Source organism: Typopeltis vanoorti, chromosome 9, assembly GCF_054136105.1.
Source record: "Typopeltis vanoorti isolate ZY-2024b chromosome 9, IOZ_Tvanoo_1.0, whole genome shotgun sequence".
Taxonomy (NCBI): Eukaryota; Metazoa; Arthropoda; class Arachnida; order Uropygi; family Thelyphonidae; genus Typopeltis; species Typopeltis vanoorti.
Genome location: NC_143557.1, coordinates 30,067,827 through 30,087,466, shown reverse-complemented (window position 1 = coordinate 30,087,466; position 19,640 = coordinate 30,067,827). Strand labels below are relative to the sequence as shown.

The window sequence follows — 19,640 nt, the reverse complement described above, 5'->3', positions numbered from 1 at the left end:
TGCAGTATTAAATCATAACTGCATAAAATATGTGTTAATTAGTTAATTAATTAGCATAAAATAAAAAAATTATGATTCATTCATTAGTGTATAAGCCTAGTGTACTCGATACGATTGCTACTGCGAAGCAATCGTATCAAGTACGCTAGGCTACCATAAAGCAATCATATTGCTGCTTCGTTATCAATGCATGAATTGTTATACCTGTAAATAAATATGAATTTCTTGTTCACATTATCTTTTCATTTTTGATGTCTAGTAGTAGTAATATGTATAACATCTACAGTGTTTTGTATTATATAAGATATTATTGATGCAGGTACTGACAGACATATGATTCATCTTGTAAACAGATGACGTAAACTTACGGTATCGATGAATACAGTACAGTACTGTAAATGTATTTTCACTTCTTTATGATTTTCTTTTCTTTAGCTTACTTTATTATAAGAATATAGTATATAATACATACACACCATAAAAAATATGTGTTGATCGACTGTTTTTACAATTTAATCAGTAAAGCTTATGGTCAACAGTAGGCTATTAGTAGTTAACTTTTTGGGGAGTCAAAAGTTATGCACAGATTTTTGAACATGGTGGGGGGAGATTTACCACCCTTGACCCCTGTGTTGTTCAAGGATCAACTGTGTGTGTGTATATATATATATATATATATATTAAAACAAGAGTAGATATGCATCACTTGAATTTCATCCAAAATGCTCTGCATTTTAACAGTAATTTATCTAAGATTCCAATGAATAAAAGTAATATATATATATATATATTTTTTTTTTTTTTTTTACAAAATCTCAAAAATGCTAATAGCTTTGGTCTTGGAATGAAAAAAAAAAAAAATTACCAAAATTTCAAATATTAACTGTACAGAAATATATTTATATATTTTATCTGTTCCCAAATAATATCTGTTGAATATTTATTATTTGGGAAAATGCACCATTTTATACAATGCTATTAAGATACAATTTAAAATGATAAAATTCAAAATTCATATTTTGGAATTCATTATGTCACAATAAATTTCCATTAGCAAAGATATTTTTAGGATCTACATATTCCTTAACAGCTTTTAACATGCCTAAACCAGCAGAGGAAACAGTCTGCTCAAGCCATCGTTTTCTCAGCTTTCCCACTATATTGAAAAAAAAAAATAAATAAATAAAATAAAAAAAAAAATATATATATATATATATAATTTATTATTATTTTTTAAACAATTTTTTATTAATTTTATTAATAAAAATAAATAAATAATAATAATAATGATAATAATTGAATGGTGGAGTCAGAGTTGTAGAATGGGTGCCCTCCCTTGATGAGTCTTAGACTCTTAGGAGGTGTCACATAATAATAATGATTGAAAAAAAAAAAAAAAAAAAGCAGTAACGTGATCAATTTTTTTATTATAAGTAACATTTGATTCCATATTTATAGTTTTCTTTCAATGTTTTGAACATTATATGTAAAATGTAGTGCCACAAACAAGCTGCTTGTCATTCTGAAATATGTGAATGTCAGGTATGATTCTAAGCAACATCCCATGGCTAAAATATAGCCAAGGGATATAACTTTAAGGTTATTTATTATTTAGCGTATGATGATACAACAGCCGTGAGGCCCTTATTACACGGAAGTATGGCACATCTCAACTCCCCTTAATTTTATCCAAGTTTGGAACTGGCATAGCTGATGAATCACACCTATGGCTGAGTCTTAGGTATTCCTTCTATGATCTGTGTGTGTTCACAGGACTGGTTTCTGGGGGACGAAAAACCAGAGTTTCTGGGTGGAAACCCCCCCCCCCCCCACCTCTGTATGAGACCGGCTAACTCATCTTTCATTGAAAGAGACCAGATATAGGTTCCTCAAGTCATGGAAGGGAATCGAATCCAGGTCTTTCTGACCAAAGGGTTTCGTCTATACTGACTGAGCTATGGAGGCTCAGTCGGTATACTTTTAGGTCAATGTAGAACTCCAGCACTCTTTTTTAAGAGGCATTCTGCTTAGGCAAACCTGAGGTACCTGATGCTGAACCATTCTTTACTTCATGTGATATACATCTGTTATATTATCTGTAGACTGGTCCTCTCCCCTTCTTTCTTCTCTTCTTGCTCCTTACCTCCCAATGCTATTAGAATATTCGAGGGCTAGGGGTGAATCTTTCCTATCTTGCTATGTCATTTCGCCTATTGCAGTCACTGAAGGGGGAGCAAGCTAGCCCCAATAGGTGCCGGTCCCAAGCCCGAATAAATGGCAAGGGTTGACATCAGGAAGGGCATCTGATCATAAAACTTCACTGCCAGCTCTAGCTATGATCAAATGAGTCAAAAAGAAAGTGATACAAGGGAGGGAGTACCCCTTAAGCAATGCGCAGCCACATCTCGCATGTTCCGGAATTAATCCTTCTCTTCTGCTGTACAGCCAGTGGTGAGCTATAATGGGCTTGCCCGAGCCCTTTATTAAATTTTTCTCAAATTTGCAAGCTCCTTGTTCTTCTTGTTTAATAATCTTGTAGAACTAAAAAATACCACCATAGAATGTATACATGCTACTATAATAATTGCTACTTTAAATTCATATGGATTTTCTGATAACTATATAAAAAATCATTTCATTACATTTTGTTCTGATGGAACTAGTGTAATGTTGGAAACCAATCAGGTGTTGCAATCAAACTTCTACAAAAATTTCCCAACGTTGTGATTTGGTATTGTGCTCATTGTTTACACTTAGCATTAGATGATTCGATAAAAAACATTAAAGAAATAAATCATTTTGAAATATTTATTAATAAATGATATGTTTTTTATTATCAATCACCAAAAAATCAACGAGAATTAAATATGATTGCAAAAGATCTTGGTATCGAATATTAAAGATCGGCCGTGTGTTTGGACCACGATGGGCAGCTTGCAGTTTACGAACGGCTCTTGCTTTGTGGAGAAATTACCCAGCTTTATGCAAGCATTTTGCATCGAATGATAAATATAAGAGCTTTTAAACTGACTTCTCAATTTGGAATTTTTAAAAGATCTAGCATTAATGATTGATTTCCTACAGGAATTATCATAACTGTCAGGAGCTCTACAAAGTCACAATATAAGTATTATAGGGGCTAAGTTAGGCTGTTTTTTTTTTTTTCGCTCGACGATGAAAGCCCTTTGTTAAAATTTCCATAGCTCACCACTGTGTACAGCCAACTTGTGGGGCATATACACATAAGACAACCAGTCGCTCTTTTCCAAGACCCAGTTTCATTTGCATGATCCTGTCGTTCCTCCTACCCACTTCCAGTACTTCGTCCTTCATTCTGCCACACACCACAATTCTGACACCATTTCTTCCTCTTTATTCGCTCCAGAGAAGAACAATTTATACCTGTCTCCTGGTTCCTTTACCTTTCCCCCCCTTCCACATTGTCTCCTGCAGCATTAAATGTCCAACTTCCTCTTCATATCTACCATCTCTCTTTCCCTTCCAGTCATGCTTCCAACATTCAACGTTCCCACTCGCAACATTCTCTCCACCGGCTGGGCTCGCTTCTTTAACCACACCCGCCCTTGATGCGGTAGCCCTTGTCCACTTCTCGCAGCTGTAGGGCGATGTGGCTGTGTGTCGCTTAAGGGACCAGATAATGGTGATTGTCAGAGGAGACTTGAATGGACACATAGGGAGATGGAATAAGGACTGAGAAAGGGTGCATGGTGGCCATGGAGTGGAAATGATGAACCAGGAAGGAGAGAGGATTTTGGACTTTGCAGTAGAGTTTGATCTGGCAATTTCGAACTCCTTTTTCTGTAAGAGGGAAGTGCATTTGATAACATTCAGAAGTGGCAACAATAGTTAACAGATTGACTACATTTTGATTAGAAGAAAACATCTTAAGGCAGTAACAAACTGTAAGGTAATCCCAACAGATCAGGTGGCACAGCAACACCGGCTGCTGTGCACAGACTTTAAAATAAAGTCTAAGATAGGAACTTTTGGAAGCCATGAGAGGAAGAAAATTAAATGGTTTCGCCTAAAAGAAGAGGGTGTGAGGAACCGTTTTAAGGAGAAGGTGTTAGAGAGGATTTTGGATGGACTAGAAAGTGTACAAGATTGGTGGAGACATAATTCCAAAGTAATTCTAAGCTGTGTAACTGAGGTGCTTGGTGAAACATCCGGAAAGATTAGAGAGCAGAAGGAGGGTTGGTGGTGGAATAATAATGTACAAGATGCAGTGTCGGCTAAGAGGAAGGCAAAGCAGAAGTGGGATGAGTCAAGAGTGGAAGAGGACAGAGAGAAAAAGCGAGACGCCAAAAGAGTTGTTGAACAGGCGAGGGCCATGGCATATCAAGACCTTTATGATCAACTAGAAACCAAACAAAGGACAAAGAAAGATTTATCTATTGGCAAAATGTAGAAATAAGGAATTAAAGGACATTGTACATGTGAGGCAGATCAAAGACTCTGGAGGAAGGGTATTAAGGAAGGATGTGGATATAAGAAACAGATGGAGAATATACTTTGAAGGGCTTTTGAATGAAGAAAATGCAAGGACTCACAGAGAAGATGGGGAGCCTAATGAGGGGATGGTGCAGAACATTAGTTGAGTGGAAGTGAATGAAGCCGTAAAGAGGATGAAGAATGGAAAATCGGTAGACCCTGACAGGATCCCAGTGGAGGTATGAAAGGCACTAGGGGAAGAGGGAATTGACCTGCTGTGGGACCTGTTAAAAAAAGTTTGTCAACAGGAAAATATACCTGAGGAATGGAGAGAAAGTACTCTTGTCCCGATCTACAAGAGTAAAGGGAATATCCAAGACTGTAAGATTTACAGAGGAATAAAGTTGATGTCCCACACAATGAAGATCCTAGAGAGGGTTCTTGGTGGAAGACTGAGGAAGGAAGTGGAGATTGCAAAGGAGCAATTTGGCTTCATGCCTGGTCGATCGACGACAGATGCTATCTTTGGTTTACGACAGATGGTGGAAAAGTTTGGAGAGAAGCAACGGGAGCTACATCTGGTTTTTATTGATCTGGAGAAATCTTATGATAGAGTGCCAAGGCAAGAAGTCTGGAGGTGTTTGAGGGAGAAGAAGAAGGAACCGGAGAAATATGTCAGGTTGGTGCAAGAGACATACAGAAATGTGATGACAAGAGTTCGAACCTGCATGGGAGAGACAGAAAGTTTTCCAGTGACAGTTGGCTTGCATCAATGGTCGGTCAGCATTAAGTCCGTTCCTGTTTAATATTGTGATGGAGGTGGTGATGGAGGAGGTGAGAGAAGACGCACCTTGGACTATGTTGTATGCAGATGGCATCGTGTTGTGTACAGAATCAAGAGAAGAAGTGGCAGCTAAACTGGAAAGTTGGAGGAAAGTACGAAAAGAGAGGGGTATGAGACTGAGCAGAGGTAAGACAGAGTATGTGTGTGTTGCAAAGTGAATGGCAGCCAGGAGATAGATCTAGAGCTGGAAGGAAATGCCATCAGGAAGGTCAGTGACTTTAGATACTTATGTTCAACAATGAAAGAGGATGGTGAGGCTGAGAAGGAAGTGGGATGCAGGATGGAGGAACTGGAGAGAGAGATGGCTGGAGTGCTATGTGATAAGAGGGTACCAATCAATCTTAAAGGCAAAATCTACAGGACAGTAGTGAGCCCAGCTATGATGTATGCTATGGAAACTGTGGCCCTGAGGAAAAATAACATCAGCAGGATAGAGGTAGCAGAGATGAGAATGTTTAGGTGGATGTACGGTGTGACCAGAAAGGATTGTCTGAGAAATGATTATGTAAGGGGAACGGTGAAAGTTACGAACTTAGGAGCAAAGATACAGGAGGCAAGGTTGGTCATGCAGATGGATGTGCAGGGGAAGAGGAAGTGCGGACGGCCAAAGAAGAGATGGAGAGAGATGGTGGAGGAGGAGGACTTGAGGATGAACTTGGATATGGCTACAGCCAAAGACAGGAGGTTGTGGAGGAGACTCATCACAAACAGCTACTCTACTTAAGTGGGAAAAGCTGCAGAAGAAGAAGAAGATTCTGCTTAGTAAGGGTTTTCTGGTATAGCAACTTTGCATCATTCCAAAAGATTATGTAGCTAAATGGAAGGTTGATGTTTTGAAATTTTTTTATTTTTATTAAAATAAAAAAAAAGACTAGCCTTATAAATTTAAGGAGTTCATCCAGAGCACACTTTTACAAACACACCCATGCCTGCAGTGGGACCTGAACCCATGACTGTTGTTGGAGAGTGGCTATGCATGGCCAACAAGGTCAGTGTGAAGATGCTGAAATGAATTAGTACATTTTTCTAAAACAGGATAAGTGAAATTTGGAAGATTCCAGAAAACAAAAATGGAGAAATTTTATCGTTAGGAGATGGTAAAAGTAAACTGGTTTGATTTTAAGGACACAAAAGGTTCATACTCAGGAATGCCTTTAATGTGTGGGGTTGGAATCCTATGGAAGTCATCTTCTCATAGTTAGAGAGAAAGGGTGACGATTTTGTTAATGATTTATGGTTTGTTCATGACAAACAGCAAGAAATTTCTTGTTTTTTGTGATTAAAAACATAGGCTCTTGGCAGCAGAGATATGATTTCACAGTAGTTTTGAGAAAGATCACGGGACAATGTTTGACACACATAATGACTAGAAAGGAAATTTACAGTATAACGTATTGCTGCATGACAGCTGGCTGCTTCTCACTTGACCATTTGATCCTTTCTCCAGGGTAAATTTCCAAGGTGACATGCTGGATGAGATCTAGAGGTTATTGCTATAAGTGATGACCTATTACAAATTATACAAATATCAGCATGAATTCCTGATAACCCTCTCCATGTAACTCTTGTTTTTTTTTTTTTTTTTTAACCTGTTCTTCCAGATATGCTGTAGAGGTCGCTTCACCTTTCAGCAACTTAGTAAAGGTACCAAGTGTCCCCCCAAAGTTATGTTATTCTTCACCATGGTCAGACTACTGCTTTTATTTTTCAATATCCATTCTATACAAAATTTTTGTCTGCTTTTACTTGATTCAATAAAAGGTATACCAAAACAGTTCAAGAAAAAACACAAAACAGCTATCAGTACTTCTTAAGAGCCAGTAGCAGAAGACTTACCTCTTGTCCAAATGGAAGCTGTGCCCTCTGGTCCCTTGCAAAGGCTATCCGATGATCTTCAGATCACCTGTGCTTACACCACTCTCTCATCCAGATGGCACCACTCTTCCAACTCATGCACAGATAACTAAGATAAACTGCCTCCTACAATACCAGCATCTAAGTTCCATATGCCTTTAGTGGTTTTTCAGCAAAAATATACCAGAACAATATTAAACACCCTGGACACTAAAAACTGTTCTGTTTCAGATGGCACCTCTGCAACTGTACTCAATCATGCTCCCAAGCTAACATCTATCTAATGTTAATTCTGTAATCTTGTAGATTCAGCTGGCATTTATCCAAATGTGTGGAAGTAAGCATATGTCCAACCTATTCCACAAAATGAGGAGATAAAAAATCTGTCATCAAACTACTGACTGATGACATCACCTCGATCCACTCAAAAATAATGGGGAAAGTATCAACAATCAACTTCTCCATGATGAATATGTAGAATTTGCGACCAAAATACAAATGTGATGCTAGCATATGTGGTGAAACTAGTTGGTATAATCATCTGCACTATTATGGCCTAATAAAACCTAATGTCAGTTATTTTAAATCAACTTCTCCATTACCTAGAGGCCTACCAGTTAATAAGCAACTAGCAATATGGATCTACCAATCAAAAATCTTGGCTGACCTCTTAGTCTACATCACCCACCACTGGGCATGTGTCATGGAAAGGTTTAGAGAAACAAGCGCAGTTGCTTGTGACATTTCCAGAAATTTTGATCGTGTCTGGTATCAAGGAATGTTCAGTAAATCACCATCCTTCAGTCTTTCTGTATTCTCTGTAAATGGGTAGCAGGAAGACCATTCATTACATATCATGTCAGATGGTTTCCTCTCTTTGAGCTTTATCACAAATGCCCACGTGACTCAAGGCTCTGTTCTATCATCCACTTTCTTCTAGATGTAAATAACTTACTCTCACCACTAATCATATCCACAGTTCAACTGATGATAGTACACTTCATTCATCCTAATCATCTGACAAGCCATGAAGTGCAGAGACATACATTCCAAGTTTTTAAGATCATTTGCAATCAGTGCCTTAAACACTAATCTCCATTTCATGTGGTAAGAATAACCTGGTCATCTTCAGTGCCACCAAAATGCAGTCTTGCCATTTCTCTTGCAAAAAAGGATCTCAGTTCACTTACCTTTATGCTTAGTAATATACAAATTACCAGAGAAATCAGATCTCTCTCTCTCTTTCTCTTGGACTTACATTTATTTTCAGCCTCTCCTGACAAACAACATCACATTACCAATTCATCTCCTTTCTTCAAGATATTAAAAAACATAAAAGCAATAAATCATAAAATTATATTTATAACGTAACATATATTTCAGTGGATTTCAAACCAGCTTCTTCAAAGCACAACTATACTTGTTGAAATTAACAAGCAACAATGAGTACATGAAACTATACAAACTGTAATGAAAAAAGCATACACAGCCACTGCTGATCTTAAAATAGTCTTTATAACTTGTAACAACTTCTATGTGGCAGATTGGTTTCATTCCCTCTAATCTTGTGTGCAGGGGCGTGCCAGTAGTGTCTGGTGCCTGTGTGCAAAACTTTAGTTGGCACCCCTATACCCCCTCCCCCAATAAAAAATCACTTTATAAAAACATATCAGTGAATAAAAATGAAATAAGAAATATATTAATTATAAGTTTATTGAACAAAAAGCAGAAATTACAAAAAAATTCTATAAAAAACAATAAACATACAAGGGTACAAAAACAACAAAAATAATTTGGAAAAAATTAAAGTAAATAAATAATAAAATAAATAAATAAGAGTAACTTACAAGTATATAAAATAGGAACATATTAAACATTATTGGGTAAAGAAATAGTTAAATAAATATTTAAACAGAAAGAAAAATCTCTTAGTGATTTGAACTTTTCTAGTTATCATTAATGAAAATTCTCAAATAATATCATGTATATCAAGTTGATCCAAAATATCTAACTTTATTGATATAATGGCAAGATTTGAAAGTCTGTCTTGTACCATTGTGGAGTGCAAGTAGTTTTTAATAATTTTTAAGTTTAGAAAAGGACCATTTTCCGCAGATGCTACAGATATTGATTTCTTTGCATAAATCGTCTGTGTCAATATCTGAATGATTCTCATGTGTTAATTTTTGTCATAACTTTTTACAACAAGATAATATATATTCTTTATTTTGTGAAGTACTTAACAAATACAAAAACTGAAATGAATTCATATGTTCTTTTAATAAAGTAAATCTTTCCTGCAAAGATTGTAATGTTTGATCTATTATGCAGAGAAAAAAATTACTTTAAATGAAATTTCAGGATCTACTATATTTTCATTTTCATTCATAATCAAATTGTGTTGTCTTTTTACGTCGCCTTAGTGGTCTACTACTACAAAATACAGATTCTGCGCCAAATTTTGCTGCAATTAATTTTAGCTTTCTACAATTTCTTTGAAAGTTTCATCAGACCTATAATCATTTAAAAATTAATTTAGATCATTCAATGCTTCTAAAGTAAGTTGGAGATTCATAGATGAAGACTGCAGTAATTTGCTGACAAAATTCACTTTATTTAAATTATCATACCAAATCTTTGGCATGCCCCTGCTTGTGTGAAGGACTGTCTAAAGCATGGTTTGCAGTCCTGAGTTGCCATACTGATGGTAGTGAATGTATTTCTTGTATTTTCCAAGTCAGATTTTCTGGTCTGTCCACAGCAGGTTATTTACAATCACAGAGCATATCATACAGTCCATAATGTAAGAGCTGATGGAGTTTGTCCTTCAAAAAGCAGATCAGAGTTGCTAACTTGGTGTGTGGTCAGAGTGTGGTGTGAAGGTTACATTTCATACTTTTGCTATCTTCTTAGATGTAGATGCCTGGGATGCATGGAATAGGAACAGCAATGCCTTGCTCATGTATCTTTGGATAGAAAGAAGTAGGGGCAAGTAGTAGTTTTTTTTTTTTTATGAGATTGTAACTGCATCACTAGAACAAACAAACTTTGCCAGCTTCTTACAAAGCAGCATTAATGGAATCTAATGGTTACAACTAACTTTCACTATGCTCAACAGATATTAGACACTTGCAATTCTATGCCATTCATTTCGTGCATTTCTGAATTTATTGGCAAAATCTTCAATGAGTTACTTGATATCCACATATTTTCTCTCTCTCTCTCTATATATATATATATCCTCTCTCTCTCTCTCTATATATAAAAAGATAAGCCGAAATTTGAAATGTTTTTATGTCACGTTTTTTGTCTCTTTGTTTTGAGCTGGGTTTAGCCGATAAGCCATTAAGCTGAAATTTGAAACATTGCAAGTCCAACAATGTGTTAGCCTTTTGGAGAACCGGCTTACCAGCCCGGAACTTGGGAAGTTGGGCGCCATAGCTCCCCCAAGTATGTATATATATATATATATATATATATATATATAACTAATCTTGTGTCAACAACAAAAGACAAACTTTCACCTCTATCTCTAGTCAATATTTACTACACTCCTTGTGACAAATTTAACACACTTAAAAAGACTGGCAAACAGACAGAGCTAGTGTGTGAGAAAAATCATCATCAAATTCCTGCCATGTACCCTCAAGAAGTGTACAGGATATGATAGTACTACATGAAAAATTTACATCATTACTAACTTCCTATCTATAATTTTCCTCCAAATCAGTCTGTTACTTGTCAAGACTCCAACATTATCAGATCTTATATTTTTATTGTCTAAGGCACTTTGTACAGTATCAATCCACCTATATCTTGTCTTCACCTGGGTCGTTTTCCTGCCAACCTGGCAGAGAATACTTGTTTTGCTAATCTTTCCTCGCCCATTCTGTTTAAGTGACCATACCACCTTAGATTAGCTCTGCTAATGCATTCCTGGATGCAGACAATGTCAAGTTCTTTCCTAATATCCTCTTTTTTAATATGATATTGCCATTGATGCCATCTAATCTTTCTCAGGACTCTCATATCTGCGGTCTCTGGTCAAGTGTTTTACTTCTGATGCAGCTCTCAGATCCATAAGTTAAAATTGGTTTGAACACTGTCTTGTATATAGCTAATTTAGTGTTCCCACTAATTTCTCTTTTATTTCATATGAATTTATTCAATTCACTTCCTACCATACCATACCAGCTTTGTTGATTCTATTGTCTATTTCCATATTTAATTTACCATCTTCACTAAAAATTGTGCCTAAGTAGCTGAAATGTTTTACTTGTTCCACAGGTTCTCCGTTCACAATGCAGATGACATTTTCAACGATTCTGCCTATTTTCATTGTCTTTGTCTTTTTATTGCTGACCTTCATACCATATATATTACAACAGTTATTCAATTTAGTCAGGGAATCTTGCAGACTTGTAGAGGATTTATTTAGAAGTATAACACCATCCACATAAAGCAAGAACTGACATTAACATCCCCAATTTTGATATCAGGTTTAATACCACTTTCCTTCAAAATGTGATCTATATAGATAATGAATAACAGAGGGGATAATGTACATCCTTGTCTCACACCAGATTTAACATTAAACCATCTTCCTGTACTTCCTTCAATTCTAACTGCTGTGTTATATACTATTTTCAAGTGTCTGTGGTCTGTGTGGCTTATTGTTATATCTCTGTCTTTACTTTAACTTTACAATTGAAATTAATTTTTTATATCACTTAATATCAGACATTCGTTTGCCAACAAATTTGTATTGATTAAAGACTACGCCAGCCGACAACTAAACTCTGATACAACATCCAAGAGTACTTAAAGAAAATGTAGGGATCATGAGGCATGCAGTCGTGGTCCCGATTCTTATATCACTATTGGCTTTCCCCTTAAATGCACGGTACGCAGGTTTTCAAACGGTAGCTCAATCTGCAGAAAGCATGACAAACTCATTTGATTGTATATAAAGAAACACATTTATTATGGCACAAAGACAAGTATACATGTTAATCAAATACTTAATCTTAAAAGAGTCTGGGTTCCCTTTACTTAATTAATCACATCCAAAACTTCTATATTATAGTCCCTTACTTGACATAAATTTCTTACTTCTATACGTACATCTATTCTCAGACTCTTATAACAAGGTTACGTAATATTATCACACATGTAATATTGCATAGATACACAAGACAACTCAATAATTCTGACATGAACTTCTCTAGGGTAATACTTCTTATTCTTACTTAATCCTCCCTCCAAAATTTTAGCTAACATTTAATTACGTTCTGACTATATAACATTACTGTTCCTAAATTACACAAACAGTTCGGACCTCGGCCTCCTGTTTGCCTGGAGCCTAATATGCCTTCTTCTCAACCGCAGACAAAAGTGTCCAAATCGCAGACTGTTCTTATAGCATTACATGGAAATAGCATGTTTCCTTAACTTCTGCTTCCTTACTCCACGGTTACTTTAATCCAACATTTTACATAAGAAAATCTTACACTTACCGTTCTTGCCTTGAACTGGATATTCTGGTCTGCTTACAGTATCTTCACTGATGGCGGCCTTGCTATTCCTTTGTTTCCATACGAACTGAAAACACTCATACACAGATTTGAACACCGACGTTGATCTCATCAGTGGCTCTTTCTTCTTATGGATCTGAATACATTGTAGTTGCAGCCTTGGCCCACGTAGCATACATAGCAAGGGGGGGGATTCTTGCTACACGTGGCGGCAAGCTCTACACAGCTCTCCGACAGGAAACTAGGTGCCGACGAAACCCGGAGACAAGAAGAGCGATTCGAATCCCCGCTGAAACCTTTATACCTGAAAACAGCTCCCTCACTCGGCGGTGTCATCATGCATACGGCGACTGCAGATTGTACGCCGTGGCCACGGACTGTTTTTACATGGCTTAAAACATGCTCTAGCTTATACATATTTACTTGGCAATTTACACATGATTTTATATTCTAATTCATTTACAACTATTCTCTATTAAACTCATGGGCTATTTTAACATTGTTCAGAGCTTACACACTTGGATATTTACATGTTCTTGGGACATTAGTCGGTACATTTCCCATCCGGAGGCATAAGCATGTCCCTATCCACTCCTTCTGAGATAACTTAATGTTGGGTGGGAAAAAAAGTGACTCATCATTTTTTTCCGACACAACAGCTGACTTACAACTCAAATAAAGACTAAGTATTGCTTGATATAATGCCCCATTGACACCATACAACTATAGCATATTGAAGAATAGCTTCTCTCTTGACACCTTGTCATATGCCTTTTCCAGATTGACAAAACTTAAATATAGATCTTTGTTATATTCCCATTGTTGTGTCGGAAAAAGTGCCGATTCACTTTTTGTGAGTCATCCTATTTCCAACCCAACATAAGGTAACGTTAAAAACCATGAATATGGACGTGCTTATGTCTCCAGAAGAAAATGTGCATCTTGGTAATTCAGAATTATGTCTAACCATTTTTTTAGTAGATATTAAGTGAATTCTGAGAAACCCATAATTTAAATAGATAATGTTTGTGGATTATTTAACAAAGGAAAATTATGTATAATTGCTGAAAGATGTATATAAGATAATATATGTATTGAGCCATGTCATAAACAGTTCGGAGCTGTGGTGACCAATCGGCCACCGCTATATGCATGACATAATCACCAAGAGAGGGCGCTCACATTGACTATATAGGTTTTGGTGCATAATTCAAGCGTTCTCTTATTTTCTGTTCCTGGTTCCTGATTCAAGTGCTGGACAGCTGTGAAGCTTGCCGCCGTACCCAGCAACAGTCTCCCGTTGCTGTACGTGTCGTGTTGACCGTAGCCACAACTGAGGAAAGCAGCCAGAGTTCCAGAAAAGAGTCATTGGTTAGCCATGCCAAAGTATAAATCGGCGAAGAGGCGAACCTCTCTCGAAAAGAACAGAAGTATGTCGCAGATGCCATAAGAAATATACGGTGAGGAAATCCGGAGGTCTGACTAAGGAAGTCCCAATAACTACCAGAAAAGCAAGAACGGTAAGGTGCAAGCTTTCGTATTAAAATTGAATAATAACCAAAGAGGGTATAAGAAACTTCCATTTGGTATAAGAAAACTTCCATTTGGTATCTAAAGAACTGTTGTCTTTTTGGACATTTCTGTCAACGTCTAGAGAGCAAGTGACACCCTAAGCTTAAGCAGAGCTGGGAATCAAGGTTTCAGACTTTATGTTGGAAGAAACATTTATATCATTGTGTTAAACTTAAATTTGATTATTAACTGAATTTTGGGGGAGGATAAAGCCTGAGCATGAGAGAGAATATTGTCCCATGTGAATTTTGCAAGACAGAGTACATCTGATATGCTCCATACTAGGATTGTAGAATGTATCTATGTATGTGTTATTCCTATATATGGGAAATGAGCACTCTGTAAGAATTAACCGAGCCCGAACGTAGCTACATTAAGAAGTGTATGAGATTGCTAGTATAAGATTTTAAAGTAACCTTTTGGATACATTAACTTAAAAAAAAGGGGGGGGGGGAGTTCAGACTCTTTAGAATTAGAATTTCTAACTAAAGTGTATATATGTATTTGTCTAAGTAAATGTATTTCTTTAATTCAAACCAAATGAGTCTGTTATTGTTCAGAGAATTGAGTTACCACTTGTTAAATTTCGGACCATGCATAATTAGTATGGGAATCCATTAGCAACTAAGAAAGGGGGACCACGACCGCAAACCACTTGACCCCTATATTGTTTTTTCAGTAGTTTTAAATTGTGAGTTGTCAGAATTCAGTTGCCGGCTGGCGCAGTCGACTTAAAAGAATATAAATTTGTCGGCAACGGAATAGTTGAGAATAAGTAAGATAAGTAAATAATATAAATAATAATAACAGACCAAGTACAATAAGACGTAACACCATGCTTTCTCAACTATTTGTCGTAAAGGGAAAATCTGATCCTGACAGCCTCTATTTGGCCTGAATCCAGCTTGTTCTTCACCAAGCTTTTCTTCCACAATTCTTCTCAACCGTTTCTCAAGTATACTTACATAAATCTTGCCAGGAACACTCAGTAGGGAAATACCTCTGTAATTCTCACATTCAGTTTTATTTCCCTTTTTATACATGGGTACTATGAGAGCTCTACTCCAATCATTGGGAATTTGTCCCTCTGTCCAGGTTTTCTGAACTATGCAGTGCAGCCACTGTATGACTTTTATACCACCATACTTCAGCATTTTTGGTCGAATATCATCTACTCCTGCTGTCTTTCCACATTTCAAGCCTTTGAGGGCTTTTGGTACTTCAAGTATGGATATGTCTCCCTGACTGCATGCCTGTTCAGTGTTTTTTACCACTGTGCTATCACTTTTTGTTTCATTTAGCAATTTTTCGAAGTAATTACTCTATACTTCATGGATAACTTTTTTCTCCCGTTTTCATGTCACCTTTATTATCTCTAATTTCTTTTACTGCACTTTTTCGTCCATTTCAAAGCTTCTTCAACAACCTCCAGAATATTTTGCCACCTTCTTGATATTTATTTTCTATGTTCTTGCCAATGTCCTCCCATGACTTCTGTTTAGCTAGTTTTACACAGTACACGTGTGGACAGACTTATGTGTTCGTCGAACATGTTGTTTATTATTTTAACGGTATAACAGAACACAGAAACTAAGTAAATAATTAATTTATTGACTTGATGCTGATATTTCGCTGGTATTATAACCAGCATCTTCAGAGCACAAAAACACTGTTTGTCACAATACGCGAGACTAAAACAACATGGTGTACTTAACCAAAATTGTAGCAGCAACACAAAGACTAGAGTCCTGATTTTGGTGCCCTCTATCTGGAAAAAAAAAAAAACGCTATCATATATTACTAGAGTCCTAGAAAAGTGCTAGTTTTTTCTTAATATGACTGTCTCCCAGATCTTCGGCAAGTTAATACAGCCATATTTGTTGAGATTTGGAGTGTGTTTTAGGGCTTCTGTCGCCTCTAAGAACAATCTCTCTGATTTATATGGGTTTCTGTGTAGTACTTTTGTGTTTTTCCAGTTGATCCTGTGTGCAGGGGTATCCAGAGCATGGTCTGCTAGGCCCGACTTCCCATAATGATATTTCCGGACGTATCGTTTATGTTCGCTGATGCGGATATTCACAGTTCTTCCTGTTTGACCGTAGTAGGCTTGATTGCATGAGCAGGGTACTTGGTAGACTCCTGGATGTGATAAAGGAGGAATGCTGTCCTTGGGTGAGCGGATGAGGGTGGCTAATTTGCTATATGGTCTGAATGTAGTGCGTAGTTTATGTTTATTGAGAATTCTTGAGATCTTTTCGGATGTGCCTTTAATGTAAGGGATGGTGACTGTTTTGTTGTAGTTCTCTGTGGTGGATGGTGGGAGGGGTTTCTTGGGAGTGTTCAGTATTTTGTTTATTTTTTGTGGATTGTAGCCGTTGGCCAAGAAGGTGTGGCGTAAGTGAGTCAGTTCAGCAGTCAGAGCCTTGTCATTTGAACAGATTGCTCTCGCTCTATGGGTTAGCGTTTTTAATATGCCATATTGTTGAGAAGGATGATGGTGTGATTGTTTGTGTAAGTATCTGCCTGTATGTGTGGGTTTTCTGAAAACTGAAAATGATAAGGAACCATCTGGGAGACGTGTGATGAGTGTATCCAGGAAGGGCAGACAGTTGTTGGCTTCCAGTTCCATAGTAAAGTGGATTTTTGGATGTTGGCTATTTAAATGTGCTAAGAATGTTTTCAATGTCTCAGGGCCATGTGGCCAAATAGCAAGCACATCATCAACATAGCGTAGCCAAAGTGTTGGTTTGAGAGTGGCTGTATTGATTGCTTGATTTTCAAGGTGTTCTATGTAAAAGTTGGCTAGGGGGGGAGAAAGGGGGGAGCCCATGGCTGTCCCATCAATTTGTTTGTATATTTTCCCTTTCCATGTGAAATATCCTGCATGTATTGTGAATTTGAATAGTTCAAATATATCAGGGGGGAAGTGTGACTTCAGTAGATTGAGGGTTTCTATTAGTGGTACATTTGTGAATAGTGAAGTGATGTCAAAGCTTACTATTAAGTCTGAGCTTTTTAGGGTGAGGTGTTGTAAGATGCTTTTTAGGTGTGCTGAATTTTTGATAAAGGAGGGAGAATTGTTAGTGAGAGTGGCTAGTAGCTTCGCTAAATGTCTAGCCAGTTTGTATGTGGGACTATTTATGCTGTCCACAATTGGGCGTAGGGGTGTGCCTGGTTTCCAATTTCAAATCCTCTGTACACTCTAAACTAGCACTTTTCTAGGACTCTAGTAATATATGATAGCGTTTTTTTTTTTTTTTTTTTTTTTTTTTTTTCCAGAAAGAGGGCGCCAAAATCAGGACTCTAGTCTTTGTGTTGCTGCTACAATTTTGGTTAAGTACACCATGTTGTTTTAGTCTCGCGTATTGTGACAAACAGTGTTTTTGTGCTCTGAAGATGCTGGTTATAATACCAGCGAAATATCAGCATCAAGTCAATAAATTAATTATTTACTTAGTTTCTGTGTTCTGTTATACCGTTAAAATAATAAACAACATAGTTTTACACAGTGTTTAGCTTTCTTACATTTGTCTCTGTATTCTCTCAGAGCACAAGCTGACTTATTTGCCAAGAAATTTTGATATGCTTTCTTCTTTTCCTTCACTGCCTCTTTAACTTACTGTGTCCACCATGGAATTGTGATTTTTCTATCCTTGCAGAGAACTTCACCACATGCTTTTCTGGCTGAATCAATCAGTGTTTTCTTCAAGGCTTGCAAATGAATCACCAAGGTTTGATTCCTGTTCCCAAACTCTTTCATTTTTTCTTCAATAATCTTTGTGTATTTTAGTCTACAGTTCATCTCTGAGAGCTGCTCAACTTTTATTCTTTTTAAAACTTTCTTACATGTTATTCTTTTCAATATGAAATTCAATTTTATCCTGCTCAAGACTAAATAGTGATCGCTTCCAATCTCAAATCCTCTGTACACTCTGGTGTCCTGCACCAAGGAGAAAACATCACTATCAACAATAACATAGTCAATGAGACTTTTCTTATTCCTTGCCTCTTCTCTCCATGTGAATTTGTGCACATTTTTATGCTGGAACCTGGTGTTAGTAATAACCAGTCCATGTCCTGAGCAGGAATCCAACAGATATTTGCCATTATTATTAGCTTTGCTCTTTTCTCCAAATTTTCCCAAAATATTTTTGTATGTCTGACAATCATTTCCTACTCTGCTATTTAGATCCCCAACAAGGACCATCTTTTCCTTTTTCATTGTGTCAGTTGCTTTTTCTAAAGCATCAAAAAATTCCTCCACTTCTACCTTAGAAGAACCGTCTGTGGGACCATAGTCACAAATAAGTTTCATTGTCCAGTTCCCCATTCTCATATTTGCCCACATCACTCTACTTACACCACCTGCCATTCAAGAAGATTAGCCTCATATTTAGTGTTGAATACTATGGCTACTCCTTCTTTTCCTTGATTGTCATTGCCTGAATATAACATTTTGTATTTATTGCTCAGAAAGATTTCGCCAGTTTTTGTCTTTTTTTTTTTTTCAGTCACCCCTATTATGTCAATCTGGTACTTATCCAATTCCTTAGCTAGCTCCATTTCTTTGCCATTCTGGCTTCTCATGTTGATAGTGCCAATCTTCAATTCTGGTGATATTGAGTTGGGGTGTGTTTTAGGGTTTGTTCCAGTAGCTGACTTTTTGCTGTTCGCCCTGGTTTCCTGGCAAAAACGGGGACGTTGTTTAACTGGGTGACGCCCCAGTCGGCATGAAATTCTGTCATGTTGTAGCATCATTTTATATTTTGTTTCAAACAATAAGAATACAATTTGGTCGGCTAAATCCCAAATTGTCAGCCCATCCTCGTTTGTTCAGTATCCGGGTAGATACCTAACAGGGTGCACCACGAGAAGGTGAGGATTGGACATTAGGTCAGAAGCCCTGGTCGGTTCTCTGAATTCCTTTAAAGGCTATGTGGAGGTCTCCTCTCAGTTATATAGCTTTGACCCTTATTTACTTTTTTTGTGCCTTAAACCTCTTAACCCAAGTCTCAACATGGTACTGAGATCAAATACAATATCTGTTGGAACAACACTCAGCTTCTTCATAGAAGCAGTTTTAAATATGAATATCTCTTCCAAGAAAGCTTAAAGAACCTGTTAGTGTCTGAATTTAAATTGGAATGACTATTTTTCTATCTCAAAAGTATGGCTCATTCGATGCTTACTAAGTGAGGTATCATGAAATTTTTTTTAACCCACGAAAGATTATTTGTAAACCTATAGTACATTTTGTACTGTGGATGGGTTAAGAATTTTTTTTTCTATTTTTATCAATTATATATATATATATTTTGTAGTTTTAATTTAATTTTTACCTGGTTTGGAAACCCTGCTCTAGAGACCAGATATGAAACTTTTTT

General features: G+C 36.9%; 1 protein-coding gene across 1 annotated transcript in view; it reads right to left on the bottom strand.

Moving 5' to 3' along the window:
* Positions 1-879: 879 nt before the first annotated feature.
* Positions 880-19,640, bottom strand: part of Agps (alkyldihydroxyacetonephosphate synthase) — a 608,793-nt gene continuing 590,032 nt past the window's right edge. Inside the window, exon 20 of the mRNA XM_090397415.1 lies at positions 880-1,156. Within this exon, the coding sequence (XP_090253541.1) occupies positions 1,035-1,156 (122 nt within the window). The 3' untranslated portion in view covers positions 880-1,034. The remainder of the gene's footprint in view (positions 1,157-19,640) is intronic.